Source organism: Rana temporaria, chromosome 8, assembly GCF_905171775.1.
Source record: "Rana temporaria chromosome 8, aRanTem1.1, whole genome shotgun sequence".
NCBI lineage: Eukaryota > Metazoa > Chordata > Amphibia > Anura > Ranidae > Rana > Rana temporaria.
Genome location: NC_053496.1, coordinates 187573297 through 187588339, shown reverse-complemented (window position 1 = coordinate 187588339; position 15043 = coordinate 187573297). Strand labels below are relative to the sequence as shown.

Genomic DNA, 15043 nt, shown 5'->3' with positions numbered 1-15043 from the left:
CTAGACCCAATAGTCATTGGTGAAGCTGGCACAGGAGTACCCCGCATCCTTCAAAAGTCTCTGGGTATCACGGGCCATTCCGTTACACTGCCCTACAGATTGTGTCAACATAAAGTCCTCTACTGTACAGAATATATGCTACCGTGCAAAAGTCTCAGGCGGGTGTGATGCTGTAAATGACGCTTTTAGACGTCGACGTGTTAATAGTTTATTTTTTATCAATTACCAAAACGGAAAGTAAATGAAGAGAAATCCTAATCCAATCAAAATTTGGGGTAACACCCTCCCCCTTTGCCTTTTGCTAGGTAGACTTGCAGGTAGGTATCAGAGCGAGCAGAGTCCAGGTTTACACCCAGGCTGGATTATTGGGGTAGTTGTCCTGCTGAAGAATGCATTTTTGGGCCAATCACATGCCTCACTGATGGTATGGCAAGATGGAGATGTATCTGCCTGTATTCCTCAGCATTGAGGACACCATTGATCCTGGCCAATTCTCCAAATTCATTTGCAGCAATGTAGCCCCAAACTTGCAAGGAACCTCCACCATGCTTCAAAGTTGGCTGCAGATACTCATTATTTTACTGCTCTCCAGCCCTTCCCCCAACAATCTGCCTCGTTACAGCCAAATATTTCACATTGTGACTGCTCAGTCCAGAGCCCCTGCTTCCATTTTCTTGCCCCACAGTTTCTGTGTTTTTCTACATAGTTGGGTCGCTTAGCCTTGTTCCCATGTCGGAGGCTTTTTGGCGTTAATTCTTCCTCAAAGACCACTTCTGGCCAGACTTCTCCGGATAGCAGATGGGGGTACCTGGGTCCCACTGGTTACTTCCAGACTTCTATGGAAAGTAGATTGGATGTACCTGGATCCAACTGGTTTCCTCCAGACTTCTCCCGACAGTAGGTGGGTGTACCTGGGCCTACCGGTTTCCTCCAGACTTCTCCCGACAGTAGATGGGTGTACCTGGGCCTACTGTTTTTCTTCAGACTTTTCCAGACAGTAGATGGGGGTACCTGGGCATACTGGTTTCCTCCAGACTTCTCCGTACAGAAGATGAGAGTACCTGGGTCCCACTGGTTTCCCTGTTCCCTACTGGTTTCCTTCAGACTTTTCCAGACAGTAGATGGGGGTACATGGGTCCCACTGGTTTCCCCTGGACTTCTCTGGATAATTAATGGGGGTACCTGGGCTTACTGGTTTCCTCCAGACTTCTCCCGACAGTAGATGGGTGTACCTCAGTTCCACTGGTTTCCCTTGGACTTTTCTGGACAGTAGATGAGGGGGTACCTGGGTTCCACTGGTTTCCTCCTTACTTCTTTGGACAGTAGATAGGTGTACCTGGGTCCCACTGGTTTTCTCCAGACTCCCCTGGACAGTAGATGGGGTACCTGGGTCCCACTTGTTTCCACCAGTTGTGTGCTGATGGCACTGCTGGACATCTTATGATGTGGAAGGGAAGTAAGGATGATGTGTTTTTCATCTGCTGGCTGACCACTGCGTCCATACTCCTCAATGTTGCCCTACCACTGTGTCTATGCTTCTCAATGTTACCCGACCACTGTGTCTATGCTCCTCAACATTACCTGTGACCTTACCTTATTAGCAGAGTTTGGCTGTTCCTCACCCAGTTTTAAGCCTCCTACTCAGCTGTTTCTGTTTCAGTTAATGACTGAGTTTCATCCTGGTAGGATCACTCTTCAAAGAGATGGAAATTCTTTAAGTTCTGGTTTAGTGCATTAGAGATATGCTTATAGATAGAAGTGAACGTTTTATGTGATAAAAGACAAACAAAAAAGTACAGAAAAAGATATTACACCAGAAAAGAGACAATAATACAACAACAAACAGATAAAGGATAAAAATTGATCACAAAGTCCTGGGTTCCTCAGGTTTCGGCAGAGTTCAGTCAAGGGAACATAAAATCAGTCATTGGCCCTCAAGAACAATGCCACTTGGTAGATGTTCTTTGTCTTGTTGGTAAAAAAAATAACTTTGAAGCTGCATGTAAGTGCCCCCTAGTGACCGGAGGCTTTTGTGGCTTGCTAGGGACCTTACCCAGAGGGAGGGACAACTAAAAATGTTTTATGTTATTCAAGCATGGATCTGGCCCTATTTTGCATGTTAGGAGGAGATGGGTGTAACTCAAGGCCCCTTGCTAATGCTACATCACAAATTAAAATTGAGGACAAGAGTCGCACGTTTCACATGAACGTGTGCAAGGCCTTGATAAACTCGTGCTTCTGGGCCTGAGGTAGATGGCAATGAGTGATAGAGGGGGTGGGGACCCTCGTCCTATAATCCCCTCATCACTGTCACTCCTATAAAAGACAGTTCTCGTTGTTTCGTCACTCTCTGACTAAGGTCCATGAATAAAGAAATGATCTGGTAGGAGATCAGAGGAGCCATTTACTAGTTACCTTGAGGGGGGAATTGTAAGATCCTCAGAGACAAAGCTGCCTGATGTGGGCGGAGTCCTGGTTTAGGGGAACCAATCCGCTCATGTCTAGTAATAATATTTGTGTTTCTATTTTAGTAGATGGACGGGAGATGAGGAAAACCTCAGAGGATTGTCTCACTTTGTCTCCAGACTGTAAAGTAGAAGATGAGGACATCACACAGTATAGTCCAGGAGAAAACCCGACTACCTCAAATGTCCATCCGGCACCACACAGTGTAGATGGACCATCGTATTCCTCTTATCCTGAGGAACCTCAGACTGTGCGGGACGGTGCCGGACCATCGTATTCCTCTTATCCTGAGGAACCTCAGACTGTGCGGGACGGTGCCGGACCATCGTATTCCTCTTATCCTGAGGAACCTCAGACTGTGCGGGACAGTGCCGGACCATCGTATTCCTCTTATCCTGAGGAACCTCAGGCTGTGCGGGATGGTGCCCGACCATCGTATTCCTCTTATCCTGAGGAACCTCAGACTGTGAGGGACGGTGCCGGACCATCGTATTCCTCCTATCCTGAGGAACCTCAGACTGTCCGGGACGGTGCCAGACCATCGTATTCCTCTTATCCTGAGGAACCTCAGACTGTGCGGGACGGTGCCGGACCATCGTATTCCTCTTATCCCGAGGAACTTCAGACTGTGCGGGACAGTGCCGGACCATCGTATTCCTCTTATCCTGAGGAACCTCAGACTGTGCGGGATGGTGCCGGACCATCGTATTCCTCTTATCCTGAGGAACCTCAGACTGTGCGGGACGGTGCCAGACCATCGTATTCCTCTTATCCTGAGGAACCTCAGACTGTGCGGGACGGTGCCGGACCATCGTATTCCTCCTATCCTGAGGAACCTCAGACTGTGCGGGACGGTGCCGGACCATCGTATTCCTCTTATCCTGAGGAACCTCAGACTGTGCGGGACGGTGCTGTCCTTCCAACAGATGAGAGCTTTTCCTGTCCTGAGTGCGGGAAATGTTTTTCAGAGAAGTCTCGTCTTTATAGACATCAGATTTTGCACTTGGATAGGAAGACCTATTCCTGTCCCGAGTGTGAGAAAACTTTTCTTCATAACTCCTCCCTATTCAAACATCGGAGATCTCACACGGGTGAGAAGCCGTATTCCTGTTCTGAGTGCGAGAAAAGTTTTTCGCACAAGGCCAATTTCGACAGACATCAGAAATCTCACACGGGTGAGAAGCCAAATTCCTGCCCTGTGTGCAAGAAAAGTTTTTTACAGAAGCATGATCTTTACAGACATCAGAGAACGCATACAGGGGAGAAACCATATATCTGTACTGAGTGCGGAAAATGTTTCTCCAGGACATCCGGTCTTTACAAGCATCAGAGATGGCACACGGGGGAGAAACCGTATTCCTGTCTTGAGTGCGGGAAATGTTTTTCAGACAAATCTCATCTTTATAGCCATCAGAGATCTCACACGGGAGTGAAGCCACTTTCCTGTCTTGAGTGCGGTAAATGTTTTTCAGAGAAGTCTCATCTTTATAGCCATCAGAGGTCTCACACGGGTGAGAAGCCGCATTCCTGTCCAGAGTGTGGGAAATGTTTTTCCGAGAAGTCCAATCTTTACAGACATCAGAGATTGCACACGGGGGAGAAGCCGTATTCCTGTCCTGAGTGCGGGAAATGTTTTTCGGATAAGTCCAGTGTTTACAAACATCAGAGATTGCACACGAGGAAGAAGCCACTTTCCTGTCCTGAGTGAGGGAAATGTTCCTCACTGAAGTCCTGTCTTCCTGTACATCAGGGATCCCACACAACCCTCGAGGTGTATTAGTGAGTGCGGGAAATGTCTTGTATGTGAATGTTGCTGGACATGTGGGGAAGAAGCACCTCAGATATACTCCATGGCTGATCTTCATCATGTAAGAAACACTTCATAAGGATATCAGAGATCACCAAAGACATGGATGAAGTGTTGTACCGTGTTGGCCATTGATAGCAGGAGAAAAATAAAAATGGAGTCATTCCCTCTCATTGGCTGAGTACATTTTGTGGTGGAGGTTCTTGTAAACATTTAGGGGGTTATTTATAAAAAAATATTTTGAACGAGTATCACAATCATTCGCCCAGTCGTTACAAATTCTTATGCATCGTACACACAATAGGTTTTCCTGGCAGGAAAACTGCCAGGACAGCTTTTGGCTGGGAAAACTGTCCGTGTGTATGCTCCATGGCAGTTTTCCCGATGGGAAAACTGCCAGGAATCCCAGCAGAAAAAATGAAAGCATGTCTTCTATTTTCCTGCCGGGATTGCCGGCGGTATTTTTCTCAGCAGTGTTTCTATGGGGAAAGGCTGCAGTGGAGCATACACACGGCCGCGATTCCCGGCCAAAGCTCTCATGGCAGTTTTCCTGTGTAGGGGGGGGGGGGGGCGGGGTCGCTGCCGATCAGGTTCTCGGTTTTCCCGGCGGTAAAAAGTCGGCCGGGAAAACCGATCGTGTGTACGAGGCATCACTGTTTTTTTTTTTTTTTTGCTTATTACAGAAATATCCAGTAGCCCCTATTAAAGTCTATTGAGCCCGAACTGAAAAAAATCTAAAGTGTTCATTTTGAAGGCTTATATGCAAGTTATTGGGCATACAAATGGTATCAATGCAAAAAAAGTAAAAAAAATAAAAAAGATAATTTTCAAATGAGCAGTGATTAAATGATGCTTAAAGTGAAAAAAATAAAAAATGTATTTAAATATAGTTCTTGGGGGTTCCATTGGTCTGCCTGTAAAGTGGCACATCTGTACCATGTATAGAACCTTCTGCAGCAAAAATGACATTTTCCGTGCAAGCTTTCTTTATTTCGTAAGCAACGGTTTGGGAAGCCAGTCTGTATGACGAGGCCACAATGTAGTGCACTGGGAACAAGATTAGAGATTTTGGGGATAAGTTCTGGTGTCTGCTTCACAGACTTTGGAAAGAAGTAATAAGTGCGGAAAAATTTGGCTTTGGGTGTTGGTGGCGCCTTCACACCGTAACCCTGTAGAGGTACTCTTGATGAATGCAAGAATTGGCTTTGCTGTAAAAAAAAATGCAATGACGTGCACCTGTTTGCCGGGATAACCCATCAGCATTGCCATTTGGTTTACCAGGTCGGTAGCTGATGGTGAAGGTGAATAATGGAATTCAGTTCTGGAACAGTCACTTGCTTTGCTCTCTCAATGGCTCCCAAAACCTGTTGCTGATGCTCTTGGGACAGATAAGGCACCACCTGCACGCAAATTCCATTTAATCTTTTGACAATTTCAGCCTGTTTGTGCATTGTTCAAGCCACTGGACATCTCATAATGCATGACGTAGTGTTGTTGCATCGCTGATTTCTCACTGGCCAACTTGTCACATTCCCATTTTAGACTGTGATATTGTGCCGGATCTACAGTACATGTCGGGGAAGGTAGTCTTACCCGGGTCTCAGCAGCAAGCCAGTTGGTTCCAGCAACGCGGGTCGGGGCACAGGTAGTCACTGTGTGGGCTTCAGCGGGGCACATCGGGGTGTACGCAGAAACAAGGGGGGCCAAATCATTCCCCAGTAGTACATCTGCTGGCAAATCCTTCATCACCCCCACATTCACATGTCCCGAACCAACCCCCCAATCCAGGTGAACCCGGGCAACGGGTAGCCAGAAGACGGTGCCTCCCGCTACTCTTACGGCTACAGTGTCTCCGGTGTGCTGGCTCTCTGGGATGAGTTTCTTCTGTAGCAGTGTCATCGTGGCCCCAGTATCGCGTAGCCCATTGGCTACCTTTCCATTGACCCAGACCGTCTGCCTGTGTTGCTGCCTGTTGTCCTGGTTAGCTGCTTGTATCGGATCTGCCTCGTGCAGAACGCCCCAATGTTCTTCCTCCTCAACACAGTGGGCCGCAGGCATGGGTGTGCGGGGGTTCCCCTTTTCTGGCTGTCTCCATGACTGTGACTGCCTGGGTGGATTCAATGGACAGTCTAGCTTTCTGTGTCCTAGCTGTTTACACCCAAAACACCTGATGGGCTGTGAGTAGTCCTGGGAGTTGAACCTGGGCTGCTGAGGATAAGTGGCCGCTGGAGGTGGTGTTGTAGGACGGTCCAACTGGGGTTTGTAGGCAATAGCCGGCGTGGGAGCCGCTGATCGATAATCCACCCGAGCTGTTGTCTTGACCACAGAGTTGTCCAGTTTGCGGGCATCTGTGTATTCGTCCGCCAGTCGAGCTGCTTCAGACAAGGAGAAAGGGTTTCTGTCCCGGACCCACTCTGACTTCCCGGGACAGTTTGTCAAAGAAGTGCTCCAGCAGGAACACCTGCAGCACCTCTTCCCCGGATTCTGCTTGGCATCCATTGACCCAGTGAGATGCAGTGCGGTGTAGGCGGCATGCCCACTCGATATACGAGTCTCCAGTCTGCTTGCTCGTCTCTCGGAACCGCCTCCGGTATGCCTCTGGTGTGACGGCATACCTGGCCAAAAGTGCTTCTTTTACCAGTCCATAGTTCATAATATCCTCGTCTGGGATGGCCCTGAACGCTTCACTGGCCCGGCCGGACAATTTCCCAGACAAAATTGTAACCTATTCCTCTGTGGTCACCCGGTGTAGGGCACATTGCCGTTCAAAATCAGCAAGGTACCTATCAATCTCCCCTTCAGTTTAAATGAAGTTCTTAAAATCAGCAAAATGTATCTTTCTCCTTTCAGTTGGTGCTGCTGTGACTTCTGCTGCTGCAGAACCTCTCTGCCGTAGCCAATTTGCGTCCACAGAAGATATAACTCGGTCTATGATCTCCGGTGGAGGGTTAGGACCATAGTGTGCCAGTCTTAATTTGACAGCCCGATCAAAACTTGCCTCCTCCGGGGTCCTGTCTGTTACGCTGGGCCTTTCCGTTAAGTTGGGTCTTTCAGCTCCATCCATTTGGACAAGTTCTGTGATCACGTCCATCTTCTTATGGTTGCTGGCCGGTCTGCCACGGTTCTCCAGTAGTCCTTGTAGCTGTCCTTTAAACGATGGAATTATCCCACTGCTAGCCACCACTGTAACAGGACCCCAAATGGGACAGGGGTTAAATCCGTTCATGATATTCCATTCCACCCAAGACAGCTTATCGACACTCCACAATCCGGCAAACGAACACGACTCATAAGAATTCCCCCCAGACACGAGACACACGGCTCTCTTCTGGTTTCAAATGAAAGACAACTTTAATGGTTAACTCTCAGCTTTTAAGCAGTTACAGCATGTTGCAGTACTCAAAGGAACAAAACCACACCCCACCCATACATCACACGATGAGCTTCAATCACATTCTTTTAGATAATTACATAGAGGAGTTAATTATCCCCCAGACGTTACGTCTCCGACAATAAGTCATTCACCTGCAGAATACACATTGCACAGACGTCTGACCTTTATGCCGCGTACACACGGTCGTTTTCTGTGAAGTAAAAAACAAACGTTTTTAAAACGACACTTTTCAAAAACGATGTTGCCTACACACCATCGTTTTTTCACAGTGCTCTAGCAAAGCGAGGTTACGTTCACCACGTTTTTCCATTGAAGCTCGCTTCATAACTAGCTTCTGGGCATGCGCGGGTGTAAAAACGTCGTTTGAAACGTCGTTTTTTGCCACACACGGTCAATTTCTGTGAAGTCAAAAACGACGTTTTGAAAAACGACACATAAAATTGAAGCATGCTTCAATTTTTTTTGGTCGTTTTTCAGAAGACATAAAACGTCGTTTTCTCCCACACACGGTCAATTAAATTGACGTTTTTAAAAACGTCGTTTTTTTACATCGCAGAAAACGACCATGTGTACGCGGCATTAGAGTCACAACACATCTATCATCAATAGCACACAATGAAAGGCCTTCCAGAAGCCTGACTCAATTAACAACTCACTGGCCAGGGCTAATCATTGAAAAGGGTCATTATTGACCGGTAGGGTCAGAATATTCTTTACAGACATTAAAGAATATATTGTAGATTACTGTCCATGTTAAAACAATCCAATATATGTCTCTTTATTTCCTGGCTCAATCTGTGCCCAAAAGTCACTCCTGTTACATGCACATTCTGCAAATTCACGGAATGAATAGAATCCGTCAGATGGAAAGGCATGAGTTGTAAAGCCAGCAATTTGGATAAGCTGGAATTTAGACGCTTTGGCATGTGGGTGGAAGTTACTTTTTTTTTTTTTTGCTGCAGCAGCTGGGGCAGAGAAATGTGCCTGCTATACTCTAGGTACAGCCAGTGGTGTGCTGCTGGCAGACGTGTTACAAGGACCTGTGACACTCTTTGCTATACCATCATCCCTGTCAGTGGAGACTGCTGAGAGGTCATGAGATATAGCAGGGGTACACATGAAAGGTGAGGAAGAGAAGAATTGCATCCCTTTTGTGTGGCTTTCAGGTGCTCTTGCCAACGTGCTCAGTAACTCAGCTGACTCCTCCATGCACAATGCTGGGGCTATGGCATGAGTAGATGTGGGCAAGGAGGCAGAATACGCCACTCTGGCAGCTGCAATGGACTGCGTGCTTGTCTCTGTTAAGAGGATGAAGATGGTTTAGTAAGCCAGTCCACCACCTCCTCTGCATGCTGTGGTTGGATAGCATGGGCAACATCACTAAACAGAGGAAATGATGCCCTGCCTGAGGATGGACCATATCCACCTATGCCTGTGGACACATACGCTCCTGGTAGGGTTGCCACCTCATCCCTTTAAAAAGGAACACATCTGAATTACACAGATTCTGAGGCTAATTTAATGCAGATAAGGCACCAAGTGAGTTTAATTACCACCTTAATCAGCCACAGAACCTGTGTAATTCAGATGTGTTCCTTTTTAAAGGGATGAGGTGGCAACCCTAGCTCCTGGGTCCCTCACATTGCCATGGGAATGTCTGTCTCCTCTTGTTGGCCTCCCAGACATGATGTCAGTTGTTACTGAGAGACAGAAATTGTCCATTGCTCAAGGAACCCCTAGAAACCTTTGGAGGAACCCTGGCTGAGAAAGGCTCGACTAGCCTGTAATATATTTCTCTCCCCCTTGGTGGGAGTGGAGATGACCCATCTATAAGGATATACACACACACCCAGCACAAGGCCGTGTTCACACTGCGAGACGTTTCTCTGGGCTGCAGTTCCCCTGAGCTCCACAAGGTGGTGATCTCACTTATACACAGACAGGAAGTCTCTATGGAAGACAGGAAGTAATGTCAGGCACAGACAGGAAGTCCCGGGTGAGAGGTGAGTCGGGAGGAAGTAGAGAGGAGACATTGCTGGAAGTGATAGCAGATGAGGTATTAAGATTTTATTTTTTATTTACACCCAGTAACCCCGGTCATGTCCGTCCTCTTCCTTCATAATCATTAGGGAGGACCTCAAGCATGTTCGCAACCCGCACGTGTAAAGCATGCCAGGAAGTCGGAACTGCAGAGCGCTAATCACAGGCAGTAAGACATTACTCAATCTCTGCAGCCGAATCAGGAAAATGTCTCACTGCCTGCGATTAGCGCTTTGCACGTGCGGTTTGCGAACACGCCTGAGGTCCTCCTTAATAGTCACTGTGACGTCTTTTATCTCCAGCAGATGATGATACACACATATATAGTGTGGAGACATAGATTAACCCCTTCAGGGGCAGAACATTCCCCCACTTGCGGGTCGGAACATTTTTTTCCATTTTGGAGATGTCTCCTTCTCACCTCAGCAGTCTCTTGTAACGAGGGATGAGATAAGCCACCTTTCATCCAAACTTGATTTCACACCCAATAAGTTGTGGCCACCTAATTCCCATCCCTACAGCTGTAAGTACACAAAGCGGCAGGAATGTTCGTAACATCATTGACCTAAAATTTTAACCAAATTTCTTTGTCCTTCTCTTCTCAATTGTCCCTGTTTTTAATCTGATGTATAGACCTCTACATGTGCAACACCCCACTGGGGGCATTCCAACTATTAACCCCCTCATATCCCCAACCTAATATTGTACAAAAAATATTGTTCTCCACTATCCCTCTACAGAGAAAAACGCATAGATCACATGATCACATCCATGAGGATGGAGGAAGACCGGAGTCACATGACTGAGAAGATACTAAACCTCACCCTGGAAATCATCTACCTGCTGACCGGAGAGGTGAGGAGGATTCTGGGAGGTCACATGACATCACTCTTATCTCTATTAATAATACACAGACCTGACCGGAGAGGTGAGGAGGATTCTGGGAGGTCACATGACATCACTCTTATCTCTATTAATAAAACACAGACCTGACCGGAGAGGTGAGGAGGATTCTGGGAGGTCACATGACATCATTCTTATCTCTATTAATAATACAGACCTGACCGGAGAGGTGAGGAGGATTCTGGGAGGTCACATGACATCACTCTTATCTCTATTAATAAAACACAGACCTGACCGGAGAGGTGAGGAGGATTCTGGGAGGTCACATGACATCACTCTTATCTCTATTAATAATACACAGACCTGACCAGAGAGGTGAGGAGGATTCTGGGATTCTAACATGATATTCCTATTGGTTCTCCAATACAGAGATTTCCTCTTGTGAAGTCAGGTGATCATATGACCATCACAGTGCCTCCATGTGACTCCCTAAAACCTGAGAGACACAACATGGAAAAGATTCTAGAAGTCACCAAGAAGATGATGGAGCTGCTGACAGGAGAGGTGAGGAGGATTCTGGGGCATTATCCAGTAACAGACAAGGGGTGTGTCTGGATGGTGACTGTATCATTGTGTGTGTCAGGTTCCTATAAGGTGTCAGGATGTCACTGTCTATTTCTCCATGGAGGAGTGGGAGTATTTAGAAGGACACAAGGATCTCTACAAGGACGTCATGATGGACAATCAGCCGCCCCTCACATCACCGGGTAAGAGGAGACTTTATTGTAAAGGAGAGAGCAGTACGGAGGCTCCACCTAGATCCCCCATCATCTGATAAACACATAGAAACAATGTATTCAGTCAGTGTGTGTGTTTCCTACAGATGGATCCAGTAATGGGAACCCACCAGAGAGATGTCCTGAGGAACCTCAGACTGTGAGGGACGGTGCCGGACCATCGTATTCCTCTTATCCTGAGGAACCTCAGACTGTGCGGGACGGTGCCGGACCATCGTATTCCTCTTACCCTGAGGAACCTCAGACTGTGCGGGACGGTGCCGGACCATCGTATTCCTCTTATCCTGAGGAACCTCAGACTGTGCGGGACGGTGCCGGACCATCGTATTCCTCTTATCCTGAGGAACCTCAGACTGTGAGGGACGGTGCCGGACCATCGTATTCCTCTTATCCTGAGGAATCTCAGACTGTGAGGGACGGTGCCGGACCATCGTATTCCTCTTATCCTGAGGAACCTCAGACTGTGCGGGACGGTGCCGGACCATCGTATTCCTCTTATCCTGAGGAACCTCAGACTGTGAGGGACGGTGCCATCCTTCCAACAGATAAGAGGTTTCCCTGTACTGAGTGCGGGAAGTGTTTCAGTTTAAAATCTGGAGTTGATAAGCATAAAATATCTCACAAAAATGAGAAGCCATTTTCCAATAAGAAGACCTTTTCCTGTCAGGAGTGCAAGAAAAGTTTTATTTATGAAGCTTCCCTGTTCAAACATCAGAAGTCTCACAAGGTTGAGATGCCGAATTCCTGTTCTGAGTGCGGGAGATGTTTTTCCCAGAAGTGCGATCTTTACAGACATCAAAGGACTCATACAGGTGAAAGGCCGTATTTCTGTCTTGAGTGCGGAAAAAGTTTTTCAAGAACGTCCAATCTTTACGCGCATCAAAAAATGCACACGGGGGAGAAGCCACATGTCTGTTTTGAGTGCGGGAAACGTTTTAGAAAAAATGCAGACCTTGTGACACATCAGAGATCTCACACGGGGGAGAAGCCGTATTCCTGTCCTGAGTGTGGGAAACGTTTTTCAGAAAGGTCCACTCTTAACAAACATCTGAGATTGCACATAGGAGAGAAGCCGTATTCCTGTCCTGAGTGTGGGAAATGTTTTACACAGAAGTACAATCTTTACAGACATCAGAGATTGCACACGGGGGAGAAGCCTTTTTCCTGTTCTGAGTGCGGAAAATGTTTTTCACAGGAGTTCAGTTTTTACAAACATCAGAGATCTCATACGGGGGGAAAGCCACATTCCTGTTCTGAGTGAGGGAATTGTCACTGACGTTTTGTCTTCCTGTGCATCAGGGGTCCCAGTAGACCAGTGATGTCGATCCTTGGCATCTCGGTGGTTTTGGAACTACATTTCCCATGATGCTCCTCTACACTGCCAAGTGCATGAGCATCATGGAAAATGTAGTTCCAAAACATCTAGGGTGCCAAGGATAGCCATCACTGGACTAGATCATTGGAACAAATTTTTTATGATGTATCTATATCGCCAAACGACAATAGTAATACATTTCCTTGAAATTCGTTAAGCTTTGTTTTATTCGTTTTCTATCAAATTCCACATATTTTGGAACGATTCGAATTCGCATCGATTGAAAAATGATCCACTCATCCTCATTCTGTGTGATGAATAGCTGGTTGTTAAAGCGGAGGTTCACCCATACATAACTATTTTTCCCCTTAGATTCCTGCTCGTTTTGTCTAGGGGAATCGGCTAGTTGTTTTAAAATATGAGTCGTACTTACCGTTTACGAGATGCATCTTCTCCGTCGCTTCCGGGTATGGGCTGCGGGACTGGGCGTTCCTATTTTGATTGACAGTCTTCCGAGAGGCATCCGACGGTCGCATCCATCGCGTCACGATTTTCCGAAAGAAGCCGAACGTCGGTGCGCAGGCACAATATAGAGCCGCACCGACGTTCGGCTACTAGTGACGCGATGGATGCGACCGTCCGAAGCCTCTCGGAAGACTGTCAGTCAAGAAGGAACGCCCGCTCCCGAAGACCCATACCCGGAAGCGACGGAGAAGATGCATCTCGAAAACGGGTAAGTACGGCTCATATTTTAAAACAGCTAGCCGATTCCCCTAGACAAAACGAGCATACATCTAAGGGGAGAAGAGAAAAAAATACTTAAATGGGTGAACTCCCGCTTTAAGCAGTGGGCTGGAAATCCGGCCAGCACGTCCTTAACGACAGATGACCCATCGGCTGTCAGCGGGTTTCCACGTTAAAATGTAAACAAAGGAATGCCGGCAATGCGAAATGCAGGAAAAAAAACTGCGTAGGAGTCCGGACCTGAAGGGCCTGGATGGGGGGGACCCCCACGCTTTTTTTTTTCTGAATTTGTGCATCTTTTTGTTGACTTATCAGCTGTCAGCAGGTTTTACCAATGACAGCTGATAAGTCATCGGTTGTTAGGGAAGTGGCGGCTGGCTTCCTGGCCTGCTCCTTAACAACCAGCTATTCTTCAATATTCGGTCAATTGTTTTTCGACCGATTCAGATAGTTCTGAAAATGTTAAATTCATTAGAAAATAAACAAACTGACATGTGGATTAGGATGGTGGAAGACATGAAACAGATGGAAAATGCAATGCCGCATACACACAAACTGATTTTCCGTCGGAAAAAACTTGGATGGTTTTTCCGACGGACTTCCGCTCAAGCTTGGCTTGCATACACACGGTCACACAAAAGTTCTCCGAACTTTCAAGCGTTAAGAACGTGGTGACGTACAACACTACGATGAGGCGAGAAAAATACGTTTAATGCTTCCGAGCATGCGTCGAATTGTTTCCGAGCATGTGTGTTTTTTTGCACGTCGAAAAAGCATACAGACGATTGGATTTTGCAGATAGGAATTTTTTTTGTCGGGAAAATTGAGAACCCGCTCTCAATCTTTTGCTGGCGGGAATTCCCACAGGAAAAAGTCAGATGGAGCATTCCCGACCAAAAGCTCCCTTCTGACTTTTTCTGTTGGGAATTCCGACCGTGTGTTACGGGGCTTTATACTATCAACCTGACATAGACAGGAATTATACTCCAAAACGTGGACGCTCTGGAATCTTTTCATATACTCAGATGAGATCCAGGCCCTCCGAGGGAGTAATCCCGACCCCTAAATTGTACTTTACTGCCATTGTCCGGCAGGACGGATCAGGAATCTCAACCTCGGGAATTTAGCTAACTAAGATGGCCCCTGGACCCATGTTCGTGGAAATACCTCTTCCACCACCCCTCCCCTCTTTAGCTTTTCTCCACTTCCCTCAGTCTCTTCCCCCTATCTTGTCTAATTTTCACTAGCCGCCCTCTAGGCTACTTACTCTTTTTATACCTTTTTTATCCCAGAACAGTTGGAAAGTGGAAAGAGATTGGGTTCCGGGAGCAACAGGGTGCACACAATTTACACTTCGGAATACAGAATCACCTCACAGATCAGATGCATAAGTGGTACATCACATGGTAATGGGCGACGTCCAGAAAAGGCCCAAGTTATTACTATCTGGTCATCAATACTAACTATGCATCTACTGTACTCTCATCCCCTATACATGGGCGTCCGCAGAACTTTTTTCAGGGGGGTATCATTTTAGGGTCACCCATGCGCCGCCCCCTTTTTAACAATGTCATCATCACATTATCATGATCAGAGACTGCAGACGTAGTACAGTCCCTAGGATAAGTAATGGATAA

The 15043-nt window shown here is 46.9% G+C and overlaps 1 protein-coding gene across 1 annotated transcript; it reads left to right on the top strand.

Annotated features, from left to right (window-relative positions):
* Positions 1–434: 434 nt before the first annotated feature.
* On the top strand, positions 435–14816 carry LOC120910651 (zinc finger protein OZF-like). The gene is made up of 4 exons (XM_040322406.1): positions 435–515; positions 3398–4127; positions 12142–12544; positions 14699–14816. The coding sequence occupies exons 1-4, from the start codon at positions 435–437 to the stop codon at positions 14814–14816; spliced, it is 1332 nt and encodes a 443-aa protein (XP_040178340.1).
* The last annotated feature ends 227 nt before the right edge of the window (positions 14817–15043 follow it).

Coding starts and splice junctions, on each gene's coding strand:
- LOC120910651 (XM_040322406.1), top strand. CDS start 435: ATGGAGATGTATCTGCCTGTATTCCTCAGCATTGAGGACACCATTGAT. Junction 516..3,397: donor CCAAATTCATTTGCAGCAAT/GTAGCCCCAAAC, acceptor CCAACAGATGAG/AGCTTTTCCTGTCCTGAGTG. Junction 4,128..12,141: donor TAAGTCCAGTGTTTACAAAC/ATCAGAGATTGC, acceptor ATCTTTACAGAC/ATCAAAGGACTCATACAGGT.